This window comes from Haemorhous mexicanus, chromosome 3 (assembly GCF_027477595.1).
Source record: "Haemorhous mexicanus isolate bHaeMex1 chromosome 3, bHaeMex1.pri, whole genome shotgun sequence".
NCBI classification, from domain to species: Eukaryota; Metazoa; Chordata; class Aves; order Passeriformes; family Fringillidae; genus Haemorhous; species Haemorhous mexicanus.
The window spans coordinates 31,159,529-31,177,724 of record NC_082343.1 but is presented as its reverse complement, the minus strand read 5'-3'; the positions used below and the strand labels follow the sequence as shown (position 1 = coordinate 31,177,724).

The following is an 18,196-nucleotide window of genomic DNA, read 5'->3' as shown; positions in this document are numbered from 1 at the left end:
GCTGGACCTAAGCACACTTCCTCTCTAAGGCAAATTGAGGCCAAGCCAGCATTGCTCATGTGAATTGACAGAAAAACAGAGTAGTCGGGCCTTTGGAAATATTTGTTGCTCTTTCTATACCATGAAATCAAGCATGTAATCAAGCCTTGAAGAGAAAGTGAATGTAACACCACCGATCAGAAACCAAGCAGTTTTAAGACACTACATGGTGAATTTTGAGGGGTTTTGGCAAATTGAACCATACAGTTGAATGAATAATCCCTCATTACCAGCTGTTTTGCTGCTAATTTTGCTTTGACATAATGACAAGCTAATAACATGCTTGATTAGAGACCTCCCAGCCCAGATGTATAAAACAGAAGACTAGGGGTAAACTACTGTGATGAGAGAATTAATTAATTCTGCAATAACCCCCCAAGTTTTGGAGTAGTTTCTATTTTAGAGTGAAACATGAAGTCATTGAGATTTAGGTGGTATGAGTCCATAAAAAACCAATTTCAACAACTGGAGTTCGATTTCTATTATGTAGTTCAAATAGGTGTTACTGTTTCCTTTGGAAAAAAAGGCCTAATCTGCAGGGAAATTAACCTCTTGGAGGCATGTCAATATTTTTACAGCAGACACTGTTTAAGACTTGCTTGTGTATGATGTATAGCATGGACAGTTAATTTTCCCATAAGTCATAATTCATAGGACAAACAATGTGAGGGATATTAATGGAAAAAGATCAACAAGGTTATTTCCTTTTTGTGACTTTCTGCAGAGTTAAATAATAAGTGAAACTCTTAATTCAGCAAATAAGTTAACTGGAACTATTTTGTCATTGCAAAATTGAATACTGAAGCTTCCCTATTTGTGATACTTGCAGATCCTATGCTTCAGCAAACTAATGCTGCCTAATTTTATTTCCCCTTTTGATTTTTGTGCAATGGATGTAAATACCGACTGTTTTGAAGAGGCATCTGGCTTTTTTGACAGATCATGACTACAAAATTTAGCAGTTTATATGAATTTTTCCCCCATTAATGTCAGGACTAGATTCCATTTTTATGAACTACTTAATAAAGTATTTTGATGAAAAGCATATTCCGTGCTTTACCAGCGTTCCCTTGCTCTTTTGATTTTAATGCAGTAATAGAAATGTTTCCTTTTCACTTTCCCAAGTTCCACTTAGACATGTTTTGAAGACAAATTAGCTAAAGGTTATTGCTGCATGAGAACTGCAGCTGTTCTGCAGATGCTGAGTGTCCCTACTTTTCATTGACTTACCAACATTCTCATTCAGAAGTAAAACCTATCAGACTATGTCATAGTTTTCATTACTATAGCTTAATTTGGTGGACTTCTATTCCAAAATGCTTATGACACACTTTGCCTTGGATGGGGAAAAGAAAAAAAAAAAACAGTATTTTGACAACTTTTATGTTGCATCAGCTGAAATTAAGACACTGGCATAATCTGTAATACCAGATTAGGCTTCCTTCCTATCTGAATACATACATGGTGACTAATGTAGCCAACTCCCCTTTAGAAGGGCTTTGGAAAATGCTGTTGTCCCCATTTCAGAGATAAGAAAGTGGAAGCAGAAGAGTCAAGAGTTTAATCAGGCCCTCACACCAGCTGGTGACCTGTGTTAGGCAGGGTTAGAACCAGACAGTGTTTGCACGAGACTCTTGCAACAGAGCTGGTACCGATTGCATAAGCAGATGGTAACCCATGGAGCAGTCTGTTTCCAAAATAATACATTTCAGTTCAGTAGCAATTGATTTAAGTAGATTTAAATGAAACCAAAACAGTCCTATTGTCAATAAAAACACAGTTTATTGAGATGGATTTATTAGAGGCAGATTGGTTGGACAGAAAATGTTGATATTACATAGGAGAAGTAGAAGAGGAAACTGAATTTAAAATGAAGCTTCCCGCCACCTCCTCCTCCCCAACCTGCCATGCTCTCAGTGTATAAGAATAGTGAATTAGGACAAGTCAAAAAACAAGTGATCTTAGCTTGACAGCTTTGCTTACAGAGGCCAAATAAACTTCTCAACTCAGTGAGTGAATTGAAGCATAAAGTAACACTGCATACTATATTCTTTCCTATTTATAGCCATGCATTAAAATATGCTTCAGGTTAAGAAATTTACAGAAAGCTACTTGTTAACAACACTCTTAAAAACTGTTTGGTTTCTTAGGCACTAGCAGGAAAATGCCATAGACTTTTGGTTTCACAAGCACTTTTGTATTGCACCCCCAAATTTCAATACAACTTTAAAGGTCTTGTTTCTCTGAAGACATGCCAGAAGCTGCTGGCAAAGCACGCTAGTAGCATCACACACCTCATTTCCTATTTAACAACCTATCCTAACAACTTACTTGTCTGACAATTCAGTGAGCTTACACATGCTAGAATAAAAATCTTGCTTGTCCCAACAGCATCAAATAAAAAAACTGAAAGTGATCAGACTTGGGTGGAGCAGAGTACTACTTGTAACAACATTTTTAATCAGGCAGACTTTTGAATTACAGAACAGGAGCAAGAAAAAGACATACTGTTAGCTATTAACTCTTTAGGGTAGTACCTTCACTTAAGCCACCTTGTTAAGCCAAAAAAACAAACAGGTTTCCAGGGTCAACCAAAAACTTTTCATTACTTCAACCACACCAGTCTATCTCCCTATGTCATTCCTGTATCAGGCAGCAGGAGGAGGAGGCAAAGCAAGGCACGCTTCCAACATCAACAGGAACAGGATGCCTTGTATGACAAGCAAGGTGATGGGTTTATCTTAAAGGATCTAACAAGGGCAAAAAACCTGCCACAGAAAGGCTCTTAGCTTTGAGACTTCTGTTATTATCTAGGGCTTAACCTGAAATAAAATGTTTTTATGTTACTTACTATAAATCTCTTCAACACTAGATTAGCTGAAGACTGATCTCTAAGGAGGACTGGGGAAAGAGTAGAGGCTGCTCTGAACAAATGTTTTCAAATACAGAGATCTGCTGGCACTGTTACGGCAGGCTAGAAATAAGTGTGATCAGTAACTGAGACAACAGACTAGGAAACGGTCTGACCTAGACACTCTCAGACCTCTAACAGCTTGGTTTGCCTAGTTTATTTCTTCTGGGTGAGTGTATTATACTGGCAATAACATCAGTTTGCTGCTAAAAGCCAGCCGTGCATTAGAGTACTTCTTAAACACAGTTGTGTCAGCATATATACAAACCCTTTTTGGTTTTTTTTTTTAACAATAATTGTGTAACATTAAAAACCATACACACAAGTTATGCACTGGAACACAATCTTCTGCTATTTTAATACATTTGGCACTACACTAATAAGTACACAGAAGGGGCTTTCTTACCAAGGGAGCTTCCAACCACTAACTGACAGAAAGCAGAACAGATCATTCTCCAATCATCTTTTCAGTCGTACCACATCTAGTTCCTGGTCAAACCGCACTGGTAACCTAGAAATTGCATTTATCTTGTAGAAAGGATTTTAAGTAAGTGAAAAAGTAAGCTTAGTCAACTGAAAAATCTTTCCACTTTAAAACTGCCATGCATGCTTTGAGATTCACAAAATTTCCCATCCATTTGCAGGTTTCCCCTGAACAGCTAACATAAGACAAATTGCAGGCAAAGAGTAATGTACAGCACTGATGTGTGGTAGGTAATTAACAGACTCTGTGCTCCATCACTTCTCAACTATCCCATCCCTGAGGATGCATGAAAGCCAAACCACTTTGTCACCTTCTTGCTACTGTATTGAAGGCAAGAGGGATCAACTGGCAGAAGTACCACAGTTGTTGCCTTCTGCTTCTCTTCTCCTTCCTAGTCCGGATTTCCTGCAACTGACATCTGTGACTGTTCAGCAGCATCTAGTACCTTCTCTGAAGCTGAGACAGAGGAAGCACTCACACTTCTAAGTATAGAACCCTCAAGCTTAAAAGCTGCTCACATACAAGATGCTAAGGAAGTCAACAAAACCACAGAAAAGCTGCAGTTGCCTCAAATAAGTGAGACGTTTTTTCCAAGATGCACAGAATTCAGCTGAAAACACCTACTCAATATCTAGTGTGAAACTACTTTATGACAGTATTTCTCCACTAGGAGACAAGTAGCCAGCTGTGAGGACATCTGTCCAAATACCCAATTGTGGAACTGTAGCAGAGCTGAACAAGCATTATTAAAACACGCAAATAAAGACAAGGTACTCTCAAAGTCTGAACTATATTTTACTTCCCCTAAATAGAAGATAAAGACATCTATTCTAATTTCATTAATCAAGTTGACAGCTTTAGGACCTTGCAGAGACTATGTAACAACTTCATGAAACAGCACTGACATCCTATAGTCACAATACAATTAAGACATTACCAGAAAATCTAATATTACTGTAACAAATAATGTAGAGACACAATAAAGACGACTACTGGGTTTGCTGCTAAACAGAAGCAACTTCAAAAAGTTTTGCTCTCTCTCCCTTTCCTTGCCTTCCACCTGAAAAGCCATGAAGAAAGTTGGAAGCGGGCAAGTGATATTTTAAAAGGGACACAGGTGAAAAATTTTCAGAGTGCACTGATAAAAATAAGAAAGAGTGAAGCATAAACTCCAGCGCCCTTCAAAAACCCTTGTGCCAACAAGGCAAGCGCTGATTGCCCTCTGTCATTTTGCAGTCACGTACACACCACTTAGACAGGCCTGAAGCCTTAACTGGCAGGTTATCATAGATCAACTATTTATCTTGATTTAAACATATTTGCATTACAGTCTGTAGCTGGTTAACAGCAACTGTAAGAGCTGAGCATGTGGTAGGTTGAGCGTTCAGCCAGACTAATGCAAGAGAGGCTTAGGGAGAAGTCAGTATCACCGTGAGCTTGATTAAACCCTTCTCTTTGTTCAGCTGCTTGGCTTCAAACACCTCCCCTGTTTCTTTGGTGCCTGGAGGAGACCCATCAACCTCACTTCCATTATAGGCCAGAACCAACCTACTTACAAACCACCGTTTCTCTAGAGAGGAATCAAACATGATTGTTGAGCAACTTTCCTCCAAAGCTTTTTTACTCATTTGGAGTAGGCTGGAAGTAGCAAAAAAGTGCAGCAATATGAGCATTTGGAGGTCACACAGAGAAGCCATCACTGATAATTTGGTATTTGAGCCAGGTCATCAAAAATACTGTATCATATCTGGCTTTGCTTTCTACCTCAGGACCTTCACAACCCTTTGCAGAATTATTTTCAAGTTCCATCAGCTATTACTCACTCGCTGCCATTATCTGACAATCTTGTGACTTACTTTGCAGTCCAAATGAATGCTAACTGTCACTGCTAGGAAGTATCAGAATACAGAGACCTGTGATAAGTCCAACTGGAACATTTTTGCACCTCTTGCAACTTCAAAGAGACATACAGGTCTGGGTTTTGTTTCTCAGCAGTTGGAAACTGCTTACACAGTATCTGCAAGATGCCAACACAGAACATAGTCAATTTAGTATTTGCCAGTTTGCTCAATCACAATCTGTGTCTACCTTTTCATTAAGACAGAAATAGAGCCCTACCGACTGGCTGATCTGTAGCAATGGATCCCACAACAGAGATTAAAAACCATAAATCCATCATAAGAAACACTACAGATACACATATGGTTAGAAAAAGAAACACAACCTATTATTTGTTCCCTACTTCATTTTTATCACTCATGTTTCTTTCTCTTAAGGTATGAGGTTTGATTTTAAAACATTTCAGAAGCTATTTTGCACCCAAGAGTGTATTTGATCCACTCGAGTTCACACAACACAATGCAGGGGGAAAAAAAAAAAACCAAAAAAAACCTTCCCTACTGATTTGACTGTAAATGGAGCTACTAGGGCAATACATGCCTAGAAACAATCTCTCCTGCCTACAATTCAAGTGTTGGTAAGTACATAACTAACAAAATAAAATCTAAAAACCCCAATATAAAGACAAGATAATATAAATGGGAGGACACAGAAAACAAACAGCCAGCCTGACGGAAATTCCCTGCTGGTGTTTTAAAGAAAAGATCTAGTTATGCTAGAACCAGCAGTGATGATGAGGGGACCTGACAGAATCAAGACAGAAAATAAAAGAAGACAAAGCTCCTTCAAGCCCAAGGCATCCCCTCAGCAGACAGAGCTAGCAAAAATGCAGAGTACATATTGCATGCTTATTTTAAAAGTTCAATTGGCCTCAAAGCGTGGCTCTCCTGAGGATGTCTGTAGGTGGTGCTTCAGGATTTTAATTTAACTGAAGAGTGCAACTCTTCCACTTGTCCTGTTACCACACTGTGTTACATACTACAGAGCAAAATCAGTTTGTGATGAGCTCAGTTTGGACTAAACAAAGCCCAAAGACATACTACTATTCCAGCCTACTCCAGGAAGAAATTTATTTAACTACATGTTGCTAGGTATTCAATCCATAGCATCAAACAAGTACCAGGACAAAATCAAACCTCTGCAAGGCACTGTGATCAGCAGATCCACAGCACCAAAGTGCACAAGCATTCTCCTTTGCTCTCCAGCTGGTCAGATTATTTACTCTCACTTGTAATCCAGCTTGTTTCTGCGTTGTGCATTATTATGATGACATCTAATTGCACTACCAGCAAGGAAAACAACTGTTCTGAAAGTCAACAGCATTCAGAGAAAAGCAAAACAATTAATTGTATTTAATTATTAATACATAGCAAAAACATCTATTTGTTTTTAAAAAGGAAATCTGTTCTAACTCATCCTTACACTGTATCTTCACTGGCTACAGAAGGAATCTTGCAAAAACCATATATACAGTATGAACCAAAGCCTAGAACAAGCTGTTGATAACTTGCAAAACTACTTGCATGCCATGGTCTCTGGAGCAGAGCTTGCCAAAAACACACCTAGCAGCAGAAGGTAACACGCAAGGTAACACAAACATTCAGTTCTAAGGTAACAGAAGGACAGCATACTAGGAACACTCAAAGATTAAGTTCATAACAGGAAAAAGGAAAAGCCCATAGCAGAAAAATTATGGCTTCTGATCGATTGCTATTGCTCCATCAGCAGAGTTGCAGTGTATGCACTATCAGCTTTGTTTAACTATGTTCCAAGAAAGTCCAAACAATTTAATGGTTAAACAGGGAAAACAAAAAAAAAAAAAAAAAAAAAGAAAACACAACAGAAAAGCATGCCTGCTTACATTTGGTTTCCTGTGCAGAAACACACAGAGAAAAGCTGTGGGGTAATGCAGCTGGACAGCAGGAGGAATTTCTTCGCAGAAAGGGTTGTTAAGCATTGGAATGGACTACCCAGGAGGGTGGTGGAGTCATCATCACTGGAGGCATTCAAGAAACAACTGGACATGGCAATCAGTGCCAGAGTCCACTTGACAAGTTGGTGTTTGGTCAAAGGTTGGACTCTATGATCTCAGAGGTTTTATCCAACCCTAATGATTCTATGCTGCCTGTCCTCAATTATTTTCTAATGTTGCAGTGGCACTACCCCTAAGTCACACTGAGGCATCTTAGTCGGCCACGGACAGCAGTCCTACATTTCCATCTCAGTTCATAGCTGCTGAATTTAGACGATGCATAATTAAGATATAAATTTGAACAATCTAGGAATACCTTTTTCACATGCATAAACCTTAATTTACATTGTCAAGTTTTTATATTAAAGATATTTGAAGTAGTTAACAACTTTGTTTCATTGAAAGTCACTTGTCCTTGTTTGAAAGATGCTCAGCTTTACTTTGCTCAGCCTATGAAAAAGGCTTTGCCTTGAAAGAGACAAGTCAACTGGCATTCCAGACAATTAATTCAGTCCCCTATTTACCCACCCCACCTTCAATATCTCCAATGGAAGGGATTAGGACAGTAAAGAGCAAACAAACAAACCAAGTAAGTGTAGAATCGCATTTATGCATCTCCTGAAGAGCACAAAAAAGGGAAAATATTATGAAAAAGATGCCCCTATTAACTTTACACTGAAAAACAAATCCCTCTACAAAGCCTAAGCAAAAGCCATCACCTCTATTAAATTTGAACAAAGCATTGAAAACCTAGTTCAAGTTTTAAAGAAAACTTTAGTTTTTCTAGTTTGCAGAGTCTCTCAAAAGTGTTGCACATAGATTTAAACCTTGAGGCAGCAGCTTGAAATTAAAGCAATGTGGGAAACAATATTCAGAATGAGAGAATATTCTTAAATTTTCACAATTTAAGATAAATTCCAAGAATATTCAAGAAAGCTTCACCATCTTCAAACACAACCCAAAATCCTGGAAATGCACCTGCAGGTACTTGTGAAAAGTAAAGAAACTTTAAAAATCAGGGGAGAAACTAGTATTAATCCACTTAACTGTGATTTTCTTTAGCATAAACCATGTGCCACGTATATTCCAGCAGCCATCCTTAAAAATCTTCTAAAATGTTTGTTCACAGCACTGGGCTTTAAGTTTAAACATTTTGGTTTCTAAAGTTATAGCTCAGGCCTGATTAGAGTCTTGTATGCTTTCCAAATAAAGACTATTTGTTCTCATACTCAGTACGTCTGTCTGCTTCCCCTAAACACAGGCAGCAGTTTCTCTTTTCATTTTATTACTGTTTTGAAAGTAACCATTTTCACTCATCTGCAAATGATTCCCTTTCTTTTCACCAGCCTTGATGTTTATCAGTGTATCATTTTTCAATGACTCTGGTGGGCAAGTAGATGATTTCCTGGTAAATAAGAGTGGCCCAGGGTAGGCAAACCTTTGCTCACCATGTGTGAATAGACATGAGGGTCAAGAGGGCACCTCCTTGCATGAATAGCTCCTTTATCATTAAAGATGATATTTCACAACTAGGATGGAGGAATAAAGAGTAAAAGTAAGGAACTGGAGGAGAGGGAAATGACTGAATCACCTTATATTTGGTTCAGTCTTTCAAACTCCCTCCTACAGCAGGGTAGATGAAAGTGTCATCACTGGATCCCTAATTTGCTGCCCTTCCTGAAGAGTCCCAGGACTTAGGGCCACTGAAACAAGTGGCAATGACAAGCCATAGAATTGTATCAACAGACAAAGCTGTTAGGCTACTTTTAAGACCCTACAATGATGATAAATATGATATAGTGACATTAATACTAACAAAGTTAATTTCTGCACACATTCTAAAGAGTTATGAGATATTTCTCTTCCAAAGTAATTGTACGTAGAGATGGGACATTACACAGCTCCTCGTGTCACACAGTTGTGGCTGAGGGCCTTTGGAGGCTTAAATAATGTGAATAATGTGGCATCTCAGCCACACTGATATCTGAGCAATCAGCTCTACCCATGACATAACATGGACAGGCAGAAACCAGCCTATACACTGCCCAGAGCAAGTCACCTTTAAAATCAGGGTCTACACAACCTTACTCTGAGAAGTGTTTAAGCACTTTACCTCTTACAGTTATGATAAATAGCACGGTACTCTCAACAATCAAAAGCAAATGGACTCTTCACACAAGAGACTCCTAAAAGTTGCTTTTAAGCAAGTTTATTTTTAGGCATTTCTCAGGATGGAGGGAAAAGGCTTTCTTTTTAGCACATCCTACAATACTTAGCTTGTAAATTTCTGCACGTGCGTTAAACACATTGCAATAAACATTTATTGTGGTGTATTTCTACTGTAATACATTGTGAACTTTTTATTGCAGAATATAAACTTTAGACAGTATTTGACCAAATATAGCCCACTTAATAATCAGTCAAACTGTTGGTACAGAGATGCTGGTCTGTACGTGAGCTGAGAATCTGTGCTGATAACCTACTTTTCTTTTTAGTTGCTCAAGATCAATGCTACAGATCTGGCTTTGTAGCCATTCCACAGAGTTTCCATTGCACTTACAGCTAGCATTAGGCTCAAAGGAACACACGAGCTAACCTGGGTGGGGAACAAGGGCAGCAGAGAGACCGGTCTCTGAATAAGTCAGTCCTTGTCACCTTTCAGGCTGCTTCTGGAAACAAAATTGGTATTGTTAGTTCAACTTGAACATTTCTTGGCATCCTTTCATTTTACCAACACCCATTTAAAATTCTACAGTTGGTGATATTTGCTGAAGAACTTTATCCAGTATGTTTTAAATGGGGGTCATAAATAAAACATCAGAGAAGTAACAGCAAAGTTCAACATGGCTCTGTAAAGTCACATGAGTATCAGTGGGGACCAAAACCAGAGTGAAAGAAAAGGCTTCAAGATGAAATCACCTATTAAAAAAAGAGACAACAGCAGAAAAATGAGCTAAACCACATAAAATCCGAAGAACAAGTTTAGGAAGTCTTTGGAAGAAGCTAGAGGAAGAGGCTCAGAGGAACGAGATAGAAGTGAGAATGAGGATGGGTGGGGAGGTATTAAAAGCCCATTTTTCAAATCAACATGTTCTGGTTGTGAATAGAGAATAAATCTGGAGGTTTAACAAAAGAAGAGGATGATCAGGTTTTGTGAAAGAGATGCTAGCAACGCTTTAAAGATTCAGCAGAACCCAAGAGAAGCAGCATTGAGTGGCTGAGAAAGGACAACTACAAAAACCATTACTGATATACTTTAGAGCTTACTCAGGACAGAATCCTGATGTCCTTACATGATGCCCCCCCCAGTTAGCTTCAGCTAGGTTAGATTTCACTCTGCCATTGTCCTCTGTCAGATATGACACACTCCCCTCTTTCCCATCACTTCTTACATAGAAGTTGAATACAAACAGGCACAAAACCACATGTCTAAAAGAGAGCAGGCAGTAAAGTTTGCAGTTACCAATAAGAGTGAAATAAAGGCATTTACATTTGAGCTAACCTGAACTTAGGATGACAACAGAATATCTATGTGGGATCATCAGACTAGCAAGACTGGACATGGAAAGCAGGATAGGATTGGAAGAAGTGCAAAGGGAAACCTCAAACGACGTTATGATACTATCAGCAGGGGCTAATGCATTGTAGAGGAAAGGCCCTCCATATTTTTTCATTACCTTCCTGTATTTTAAGGGAAAAAAAAACCCAAAGCCAAAAAACCCTCTACTTTCTGCCACTTCGGGATTCATTGTGATACGCATCATGGGAAAAAACAACCAAACATAAAACCCGGTTAATGATTCCCTCATACCAACATAATTTTCATGATAAATTGAGGCAGGATGTATTCTGCATTATATCTGCAGCAAGTTAAGTGTGCCAGGCACATCCCAGTCCAAACAATGCTTTTTTCCTTGAGGACATTAAAACAGGTTTGGGATATAATCTACAGTAAGATTTCATTAAGACTCCAGAACAGCAAAAACATACTCCAAACACACAGCATGTCTTTCATTTTCCAACATCTCTTTATAGTTTCAAGCCTCCATCCACCTGTTCCACTAAATATCACAGACACTTAACAAGGCACTAAGATGGGAACAATGACACTGCCACCAGAAAGCTCTGCTATCTGAAGCAGACAGAAGGAAGCCACCAACCGAAGAAAGGGAACTTTAACCACAAACTTTTAGGATAAAGAATCTATACTCTTCCAAGCTTGCACAGTATCGATTTACTTTACAAGTAAAGTAATGAGCCACTTTGCTATTCTTCTGTATTTGAGCATTATAATCGACTTCTAGAGAATTTGAAAATAATTTTATAAAAATCCAAACATAATGAACAGAAAATCTACTCGGCATAAATATTTCTGAAATAAAAGTCCCAAATGGCTCATTCTCACCACTGGAGCCCCACATATCTGGGCAGCCTGTGTTTCATAGTTCACTACTGCTTACCACGACATTTTAACGGATTCCACACCCATAAGAAGGCACTAAGTTTATACTGCTCTCGGATTTTATACACGCTATTGATTAAGAATTAGGTTTGAAGAGCATTCTGCGAGATGAGCGAGACAGGACAATTATCAACTCCTCATGGCTTGGAAAAGAGTCAGTCTCCGAGAGTGTAACAGCGCAGGAGTTGCGAGCATCCCTCCGTGCGAGCCGCGCACCCTCTCCCCAGTTACCCCGACTGACCCGCGGGACCCCCAGGCACCTCTCCAGCATTTAGTAAGGGAAGAAATAAAAAAAGAGAAAGGGAAGAAAATCAGACCAAACACAAGAGGATCGAGACACTTGGCTTCACCTTCCCCTCCTCTCAACACAGGATCCATTGATTGAGGCAGAAGGAACCACCCTGGGTGCTAAAACAAGACCCGCATTCACGGGCTCCGGGCTGAGCAGCGGGCGGGGGCACACTCCGGGCGGCACCTCTGGGCCGGCCCGCTGAAAATCAACCCCCAGCTCCTTTAGGACTCAGAGGGAAAGAGAAGGCTCTGTCATTAAGTAGTTAGGAACGATTAAGAGGCTTCCCTACGCTCCCGCTCGAGGGACAGTTTTACGGCACCGGGCTTTGTGAAGGCACAGACGCGGTCGGGCTGTGCCGGGTCCCGGCTGGTTCCTCAGCCCGCCCGCCCACGGGCGCGGGGTTTTCCGCTCCAGGGCGCCCGGCAGCACCTGCTGCTGCGGCTGCTGCCGCCGGCACCCCCCGGCTCCAGCCCCGGTCCCCACCCCAGCGGCGCCCGCTGTACCTACCTGCAGGATCCTGTCCAGACCCTCTTGGCCCAGGCAAGGGAACTGCTTGAGCAGCTCCGTCTTCTGCCGCTTATAGTTGTCGGTAGCCGAGCGCCAGTGGGGCTCCTCCAGCACCTCGAAGATCGCCGCCCCAATGGACAGGTAGAAGATGATGGCCGAGGTCAGCAAGGGGCCCCTGTCCACCATGGTGCGGCAGGCAAGGAGGGCGGGCGGGCGGAGCGCAGCGGGTGGGCGAGCCGGGGCGGGTGCCCCGCGCTGCGGCCGTGGGTGCCCAAAGCCGCCCTGTCCTTCCCCTGACACCTCTGCCTACCCCGGCCGTCTGCCGTGCCGCCTCTCCCGGCTTCTGCCGCGTTCCCTTAGAGCCTTCCACACTCCCCTTCCACACTCCCCTCCCACTCTCTTCTCCTCCTCCCTCCTCCACACCACTCTACTGCTCCACTCCCCCCGGGCTGTCTCCTACCCCTAGTTTTCTCCCCTCCCTCCAGAACGGCGATTTGAATCTGGTGCTCTCCCGCTTCCTCTCTTACCCCCCCGCCCGCGCATGCGGCGCTGCCGCCGGGGCGCGCCGGGACCCGACCCGCGGCCCGGCCGGGGGCGGGCGGCCCCCGCGGCGCGGGAGGGCGGCGGTGGGGTCCGGCCATCGCCATCGCCAGCCCCCGAGGGGCCGCCTGGGGGAAGGGGAGCGGGGCCGCGACCTCCGTTCTTCCCGCCCTGCCTGCCGGAGCCGGTGTGGGGCTGGGAGGGCAGCCCGGCCCCGGCCTCTTTCCCCTGAGCGCGGTTGGACCCTGCGCCCGCAGCCGTCCGCGCGTTTCTCTCTGTGTTTTCCCCAGAGTCAGGGTAAGAAGGGGTAACGTCGCTCAGTTTTATTTTACTTGTTCCCTCATGCCGGCAGGTTCAGTGAAATTCCTCGTTTTCGACGCCGAGAGGCTGTGAAATTATGTCTTTGGCTTTCTTGGATGCGTGGAAGCATGGGGGGAAGCTGAGCAGGAGCTTTGAGAAGATGTCTGTCGGCAGAGCTTTGAGGAGAAAAGATATCTGTCGGCAGATTTCACCCCTTCCCTGAGACGTCCACACGTGGGCATTACAGTTCATTGAGAGCAGAAACTGCATCTCCATTTCTTTCATGCCTTTGGTACCCTCGATAAATATTTCTATGTCCCTGCCTATGTGTTTGGAAACACCGGTAGTGATTTTCCATAAGATGCTCAAAACATTTTCCAAGCTGAAGCTCCCTTGAAGCTCACCCTGTTTGTGAAGCCTTCTCCAGGGGCTGCTTATAGCCACGCACAAGCCCTTGCCCTTCTGTTTTCAAGTGGGGCTGGAAACGGGGTTAAATGGGTCAGGGAGATACAGTGATGTGTTATGCACACTGGCAAAGTGCTTCTGGTGTGGGCACGGTTCATCTTACAATCATCACTTTTGTGAGGGCAACTTGTTCTGTTTCTCCTTCTGCCCCCACAACAGGAAGTAAACACTCAAAAAGTAGAGTGGTTCATGTCAACTGCATCAACACTAAGAGATTTGGGGTGTATAGGTACTCAGTTGGAGTACACAAACTAAATGGCTGAGATAAGCCCATGCAGACATAGTTGAAATGGGAAGAGGGGGAATGGATGAGAATAGGAAAGACAAAGGAGAAAGATAGAAAATATGCGAGAGTGTGAGAAAAGAAAAAGGAGAGTACCTATAAGGCAGAGGAACATGTTTTGATTAGAGATACCTGTATAAAACTGAGTCAGGCCCAATGGATACTCATGTGATATTGCCCCCAGGAAATCACATGGTCCTTAAGCAGTCCTTCCACTAATGTATATTAAAAAATACATCTGCAAGAGGTTCCTAGCAGCCTAAAAGCAGGACTGGAGAAATCATGAAATCCACAAGCACATTAAGTGATCAGTCTTTGCATGGGATTTTGCAGTTATTTAAAGGAAGCATTAAATAGAAAAAAGGATTTTCAAACTGCAGTATTTAAAAAATATATATATACTAGAGGGAATAGCAAGGAAAAAAGCATCATAATAAACATTTTTAAAATGTCATAAACTATGCTAATTTTTTTAGGGGAAAAATGGATGCTTCATGAAGTTGAAAGGCTGTAATTTCCTTTTAATTAAAAGGTAAAGAAGAATTTCATGATGCACAATTACCACATGAAAATTATTCCCAGGTGTTATCACTTGGCCCAAGACCTTAGCAAAACTTGAAAGGCCATTGGCCACAAATTAATAATGGAAGCATCTGTCATTTGCTGATTTAAATAAAAATTGTATATAAGTACTTATGGCAAGTGACTGAAAGAATTGAAGAACTTTCAGTAGGCAAATTATGATATAGTTTCCTTTTTGTGCTCTTGCACCTTCTTCTGAGTCACCTGCAAATGGTTAGGTTATTCCGACGGCAGCAGCAGTAGCCCAACACATCACAGCAATGCTGCACTTGTGTGTTCCTGACCCTGAACATCTGTGCTTCGTAACTGAAAGGTATTTGATTAAATTTTGAAACTGTACTCTCCTCCATCTGTCTTTAAGTCTCTAAAGGCCCATTTATACATTGAAACAGTATCTTAAAGGCACAAAGAATGACATGAATGACCCTGAACCCGCTGCAGTTGCAGAGCACAGACAAGAGCAAAAACACTTTCAGGCATTTTACAGAAAGTTTGTTTGTGATTTTGATTCAACATTTCTACTTTCCACTCTAAACTCCCAATCACTGATTGCATAATTAGTACTCTCAGTAACTGAGTCAGTCCATATTTAAAAACAAACAAGCCTGTAAATCACATAGCATTTTTCCCTGTGTTGAAATGCTATTGCACTTGTTAGACTGTCTCCTTGTGTTTCTCTGGGTTTAAAAGAGGTGAGCCTGCTAAGGAGCAACATCCAGAAGAATAGTTTATTCCCCAAGGAACCATAACCAGCTACTCCTGTAAGTAGAGGTGATCCAGTGAGTATCAACAAACTTCAGGCACTTAGATATTTCACTTTGATTCCATTGTCTTTTGCAGAACAAATTACAAGGTATACTTTCATGTTGCTGGCCAAGTAGTGTGGCAAGAAGGAATGTTTTGTGTAGCTGGCCTCTCTTTGCACCTCCTGATCTAAAATGCTTCTCCTGACCTCAGAAAAGATCCTATATCCTTTTATTCATGGCCCTTTTCTCCTCTTTGTTTCCCTTGGATTAAACAGTACCCCTATTGTCAACCCACAGCACCTGCCACATAGGCCCCACAGCTTTTCATGCTAGCTAAGTTAATCAAAAGGCTGGGGTTTTTCACTCACAGGCTTTTAAATCTCATTAAAAATCAAGGGAGAAACAGCAGAAAGCACTGTGGTGAGCAATACCACACGTATCAATCATTTGTTTTATTTGCATAGGACATTATTTCAGGCTGTCCAGTCCAAAAGGAAATCTCTTTCATCCAAGCTGTAAGTCTAAGACACATTTGCTGTACAGATGTTTCCTAGGACAGCCTGGAATGAATGAATAAATGTCAGAAAATGTTTTAGATGGAGCAAGTAAAAGACATTATTTGGCCAAAAGAAACCTGTCATGTAGTGGCAAAGACTGCATGTTATACCGGGCATGAACTATGGGCCTCTCTTCAAGCGTCTGCCATTTTTCACTTAGAAGCCTATTTTTGGCTGGTTGATGACTGTGCTCAATGCCTGTCAACTCTGCATCTTTCATTTATTTTTTAACTGTTGAAATTTAGACACCTACAACGATTCCTTCTAGTGTTTCACATCCAGCCATTCATGGTTTAACTAAGTTGAGGGGTGCCCTGTCGTGACTGTCGTGAGCAGTTTTGCTTCCTTGATGCAGTCCAGTGCACACAGAGAGGGTAAGGGTGGTCTGCAGATGATGCAGAATTTTATATGAGTCATTTGTGGAAAGTTCAAAAATTCTCCATGGGATTGTTCATACCTTTTGGCTTAAGTATTTACAAAAGCACATTTTATGCTCTGAATGTACAGTAACACGTAGTAAATCATAATAAAAACCTTTACCAAAACAACCTGCATACCACTGCAGCAGACTTCTTTACCCATGGACAGATAATGAGTGAACAAACACCACATGACAGATGTTAGTCATGCTGCTTAATGAATAACTGGTGATGAGTACAATACCTGTGTGGAATGGCTGTAATATGTTCAAGGAAAAATATGCATTTGGATCATCTGTTTTTCACTGAGGTACCTGCAGTGCTTGAGAGAAATGTCTTCATCAGGAAGAAGCCTAGGTATCAGGAAGAAGCCTAGGTATTTCAGCTGGTTTTCTGCTTCTGTTTCCTTGACTGCCTTGTTCCTCATCCATCCATAGCAGTCGCTGGATGATTAAACATTTTTCCTTCAAAATATTTTAAAGAGAAATACTCTGGCCTTCTCTTTCTGTTCCACCATGACCTCACTGGTAGTGCCAGAAGCTTTATGGCAGTCCTTCATGCTGACATTCATGTCATGATCTAAGCATTTCAGAATACAGCTCTACAGAAAAAAGACCGACATGTACGATGTCAGTCCTGGGCTGGCTTTTACCACCATGATACCCAGAGGACATCACTCTTCCAGATAATATGCTCAAGGATAGCTGAGCACCATGGTAACAGTCAGTGAATATGCAACAATCTGTGATTTTGTTAGATAAAACATCACTGTCAAGTCTTATTTTTGGGTCATTAAGAAGGAATTAAATTTTATTTGTGTATAGTAATATGGATGAATATTTGCCCATCATCCTGAGACTTGTTTCCCAAACCAGTTTAATTTAACTTTTATCAATCTGGTGTCATGCAGTGCATACCTTCCCCACTGTTACTGCCTGAATGTGGCAGTGCTGGATTACAGGGGGGAATTCAAGGAGCTGTTAGCCTCCCCTGTCTCCCAGCTGGGTTGCACAGCAGTGTGTCTGTGTGCCAGGTTGAGCAATGAAGGGCCTTGTATATGACTGAGCAGCTCCCAAATCCAAAATGGGCTCCCTTCCATGCACGGTGTGTAGCACTCACGTTTTGTTAGTCAACATCTCGGAAGAGCTGCTCCCACCTAACTCTTCCCTGTATAGAAAAAATGTCTGCACATTAATTTTGGCAGTGGGAAAGCAGAGGGAAGGTTGATGGCTTTTTTTCCCCCCCTTGGATGAATAGTGCCTCGTGGATAACAAATGAAAACACAAAATACACCAAAAAAACATTGAAAAGGATCAAAATTTTATCATCTGTTCTTCAGCTCCAAACCCTGCAGCAACAGCTTGTGAGGTTAGATTGGGTCTTATCTAGGGAAAGAAAAGTTTAAGTAAGTAAGTGAATGAGTTAGCTACCTGCAGTTAAAGGAGTATGGATTTTTAAGATTTTTGTTTTCTATGGACATGAGTTGCTTTTGTGCTTGGTATTCTGGAATGAAAGAAGGGTCATGGCCCATGTGGTCTCTATGCACGTGCCTCTGCCTTATGTTTTAAAGGGGTTTTGGAAGAAGACAAGAGTTCGAGCATAGTCTGTCTCCACAGCCCCTAAGCCTGTCACGTGGTTCTTTGTGATCCCTCCTCCATCTCATGTGGTTTTGGGAAAGAAGACAGCAAAGGCTGAGCTCTAACTCCCACAGCTGTCCTGCAAGTGAAGGGCTTGCAAA

General features: G+C 41.7%; 1 protein-coding gene and 1 long non-coding RNA gene across 2 annotated transcripts in view; one reads left to right on the top strand and one right to left on the bottom strand.

Moving 5' to 3' along the window:
- The window catches only part of KCNK5 (potassium two pore domain channel subfamily K member 5), a 34,924-nt gene extending 21,968 nt beyond the window's left edge, over positions 1-12,956 (bottom strand). Inside the window, exon 1 of the mRNA XM_059841248.1 lies at positions 12,567-12,956. Coding sequence (XP_059697231.1) covers positions 12,567-12,752 — 186 coding nt within the window. The 5' untranslated portion in view covers positions 12,753-12,956. The remainder of the gene's footprint in view (positions 1-12,566) is intronic.
- LOC132324777 (uncharacterized) lies at positions 12,588-16,587 on the top strand. Its single transcript, XR_009485732.1, has 2 exons — positions 12,588-12,726; positions 13,459-16,587. It is a non-coding gene; the product is annotated as an uncharacterized LOC132324777 (long non-coding RNA).
- Positions 16,588-18,196: the final 1,609 nt, after the last annotated feature.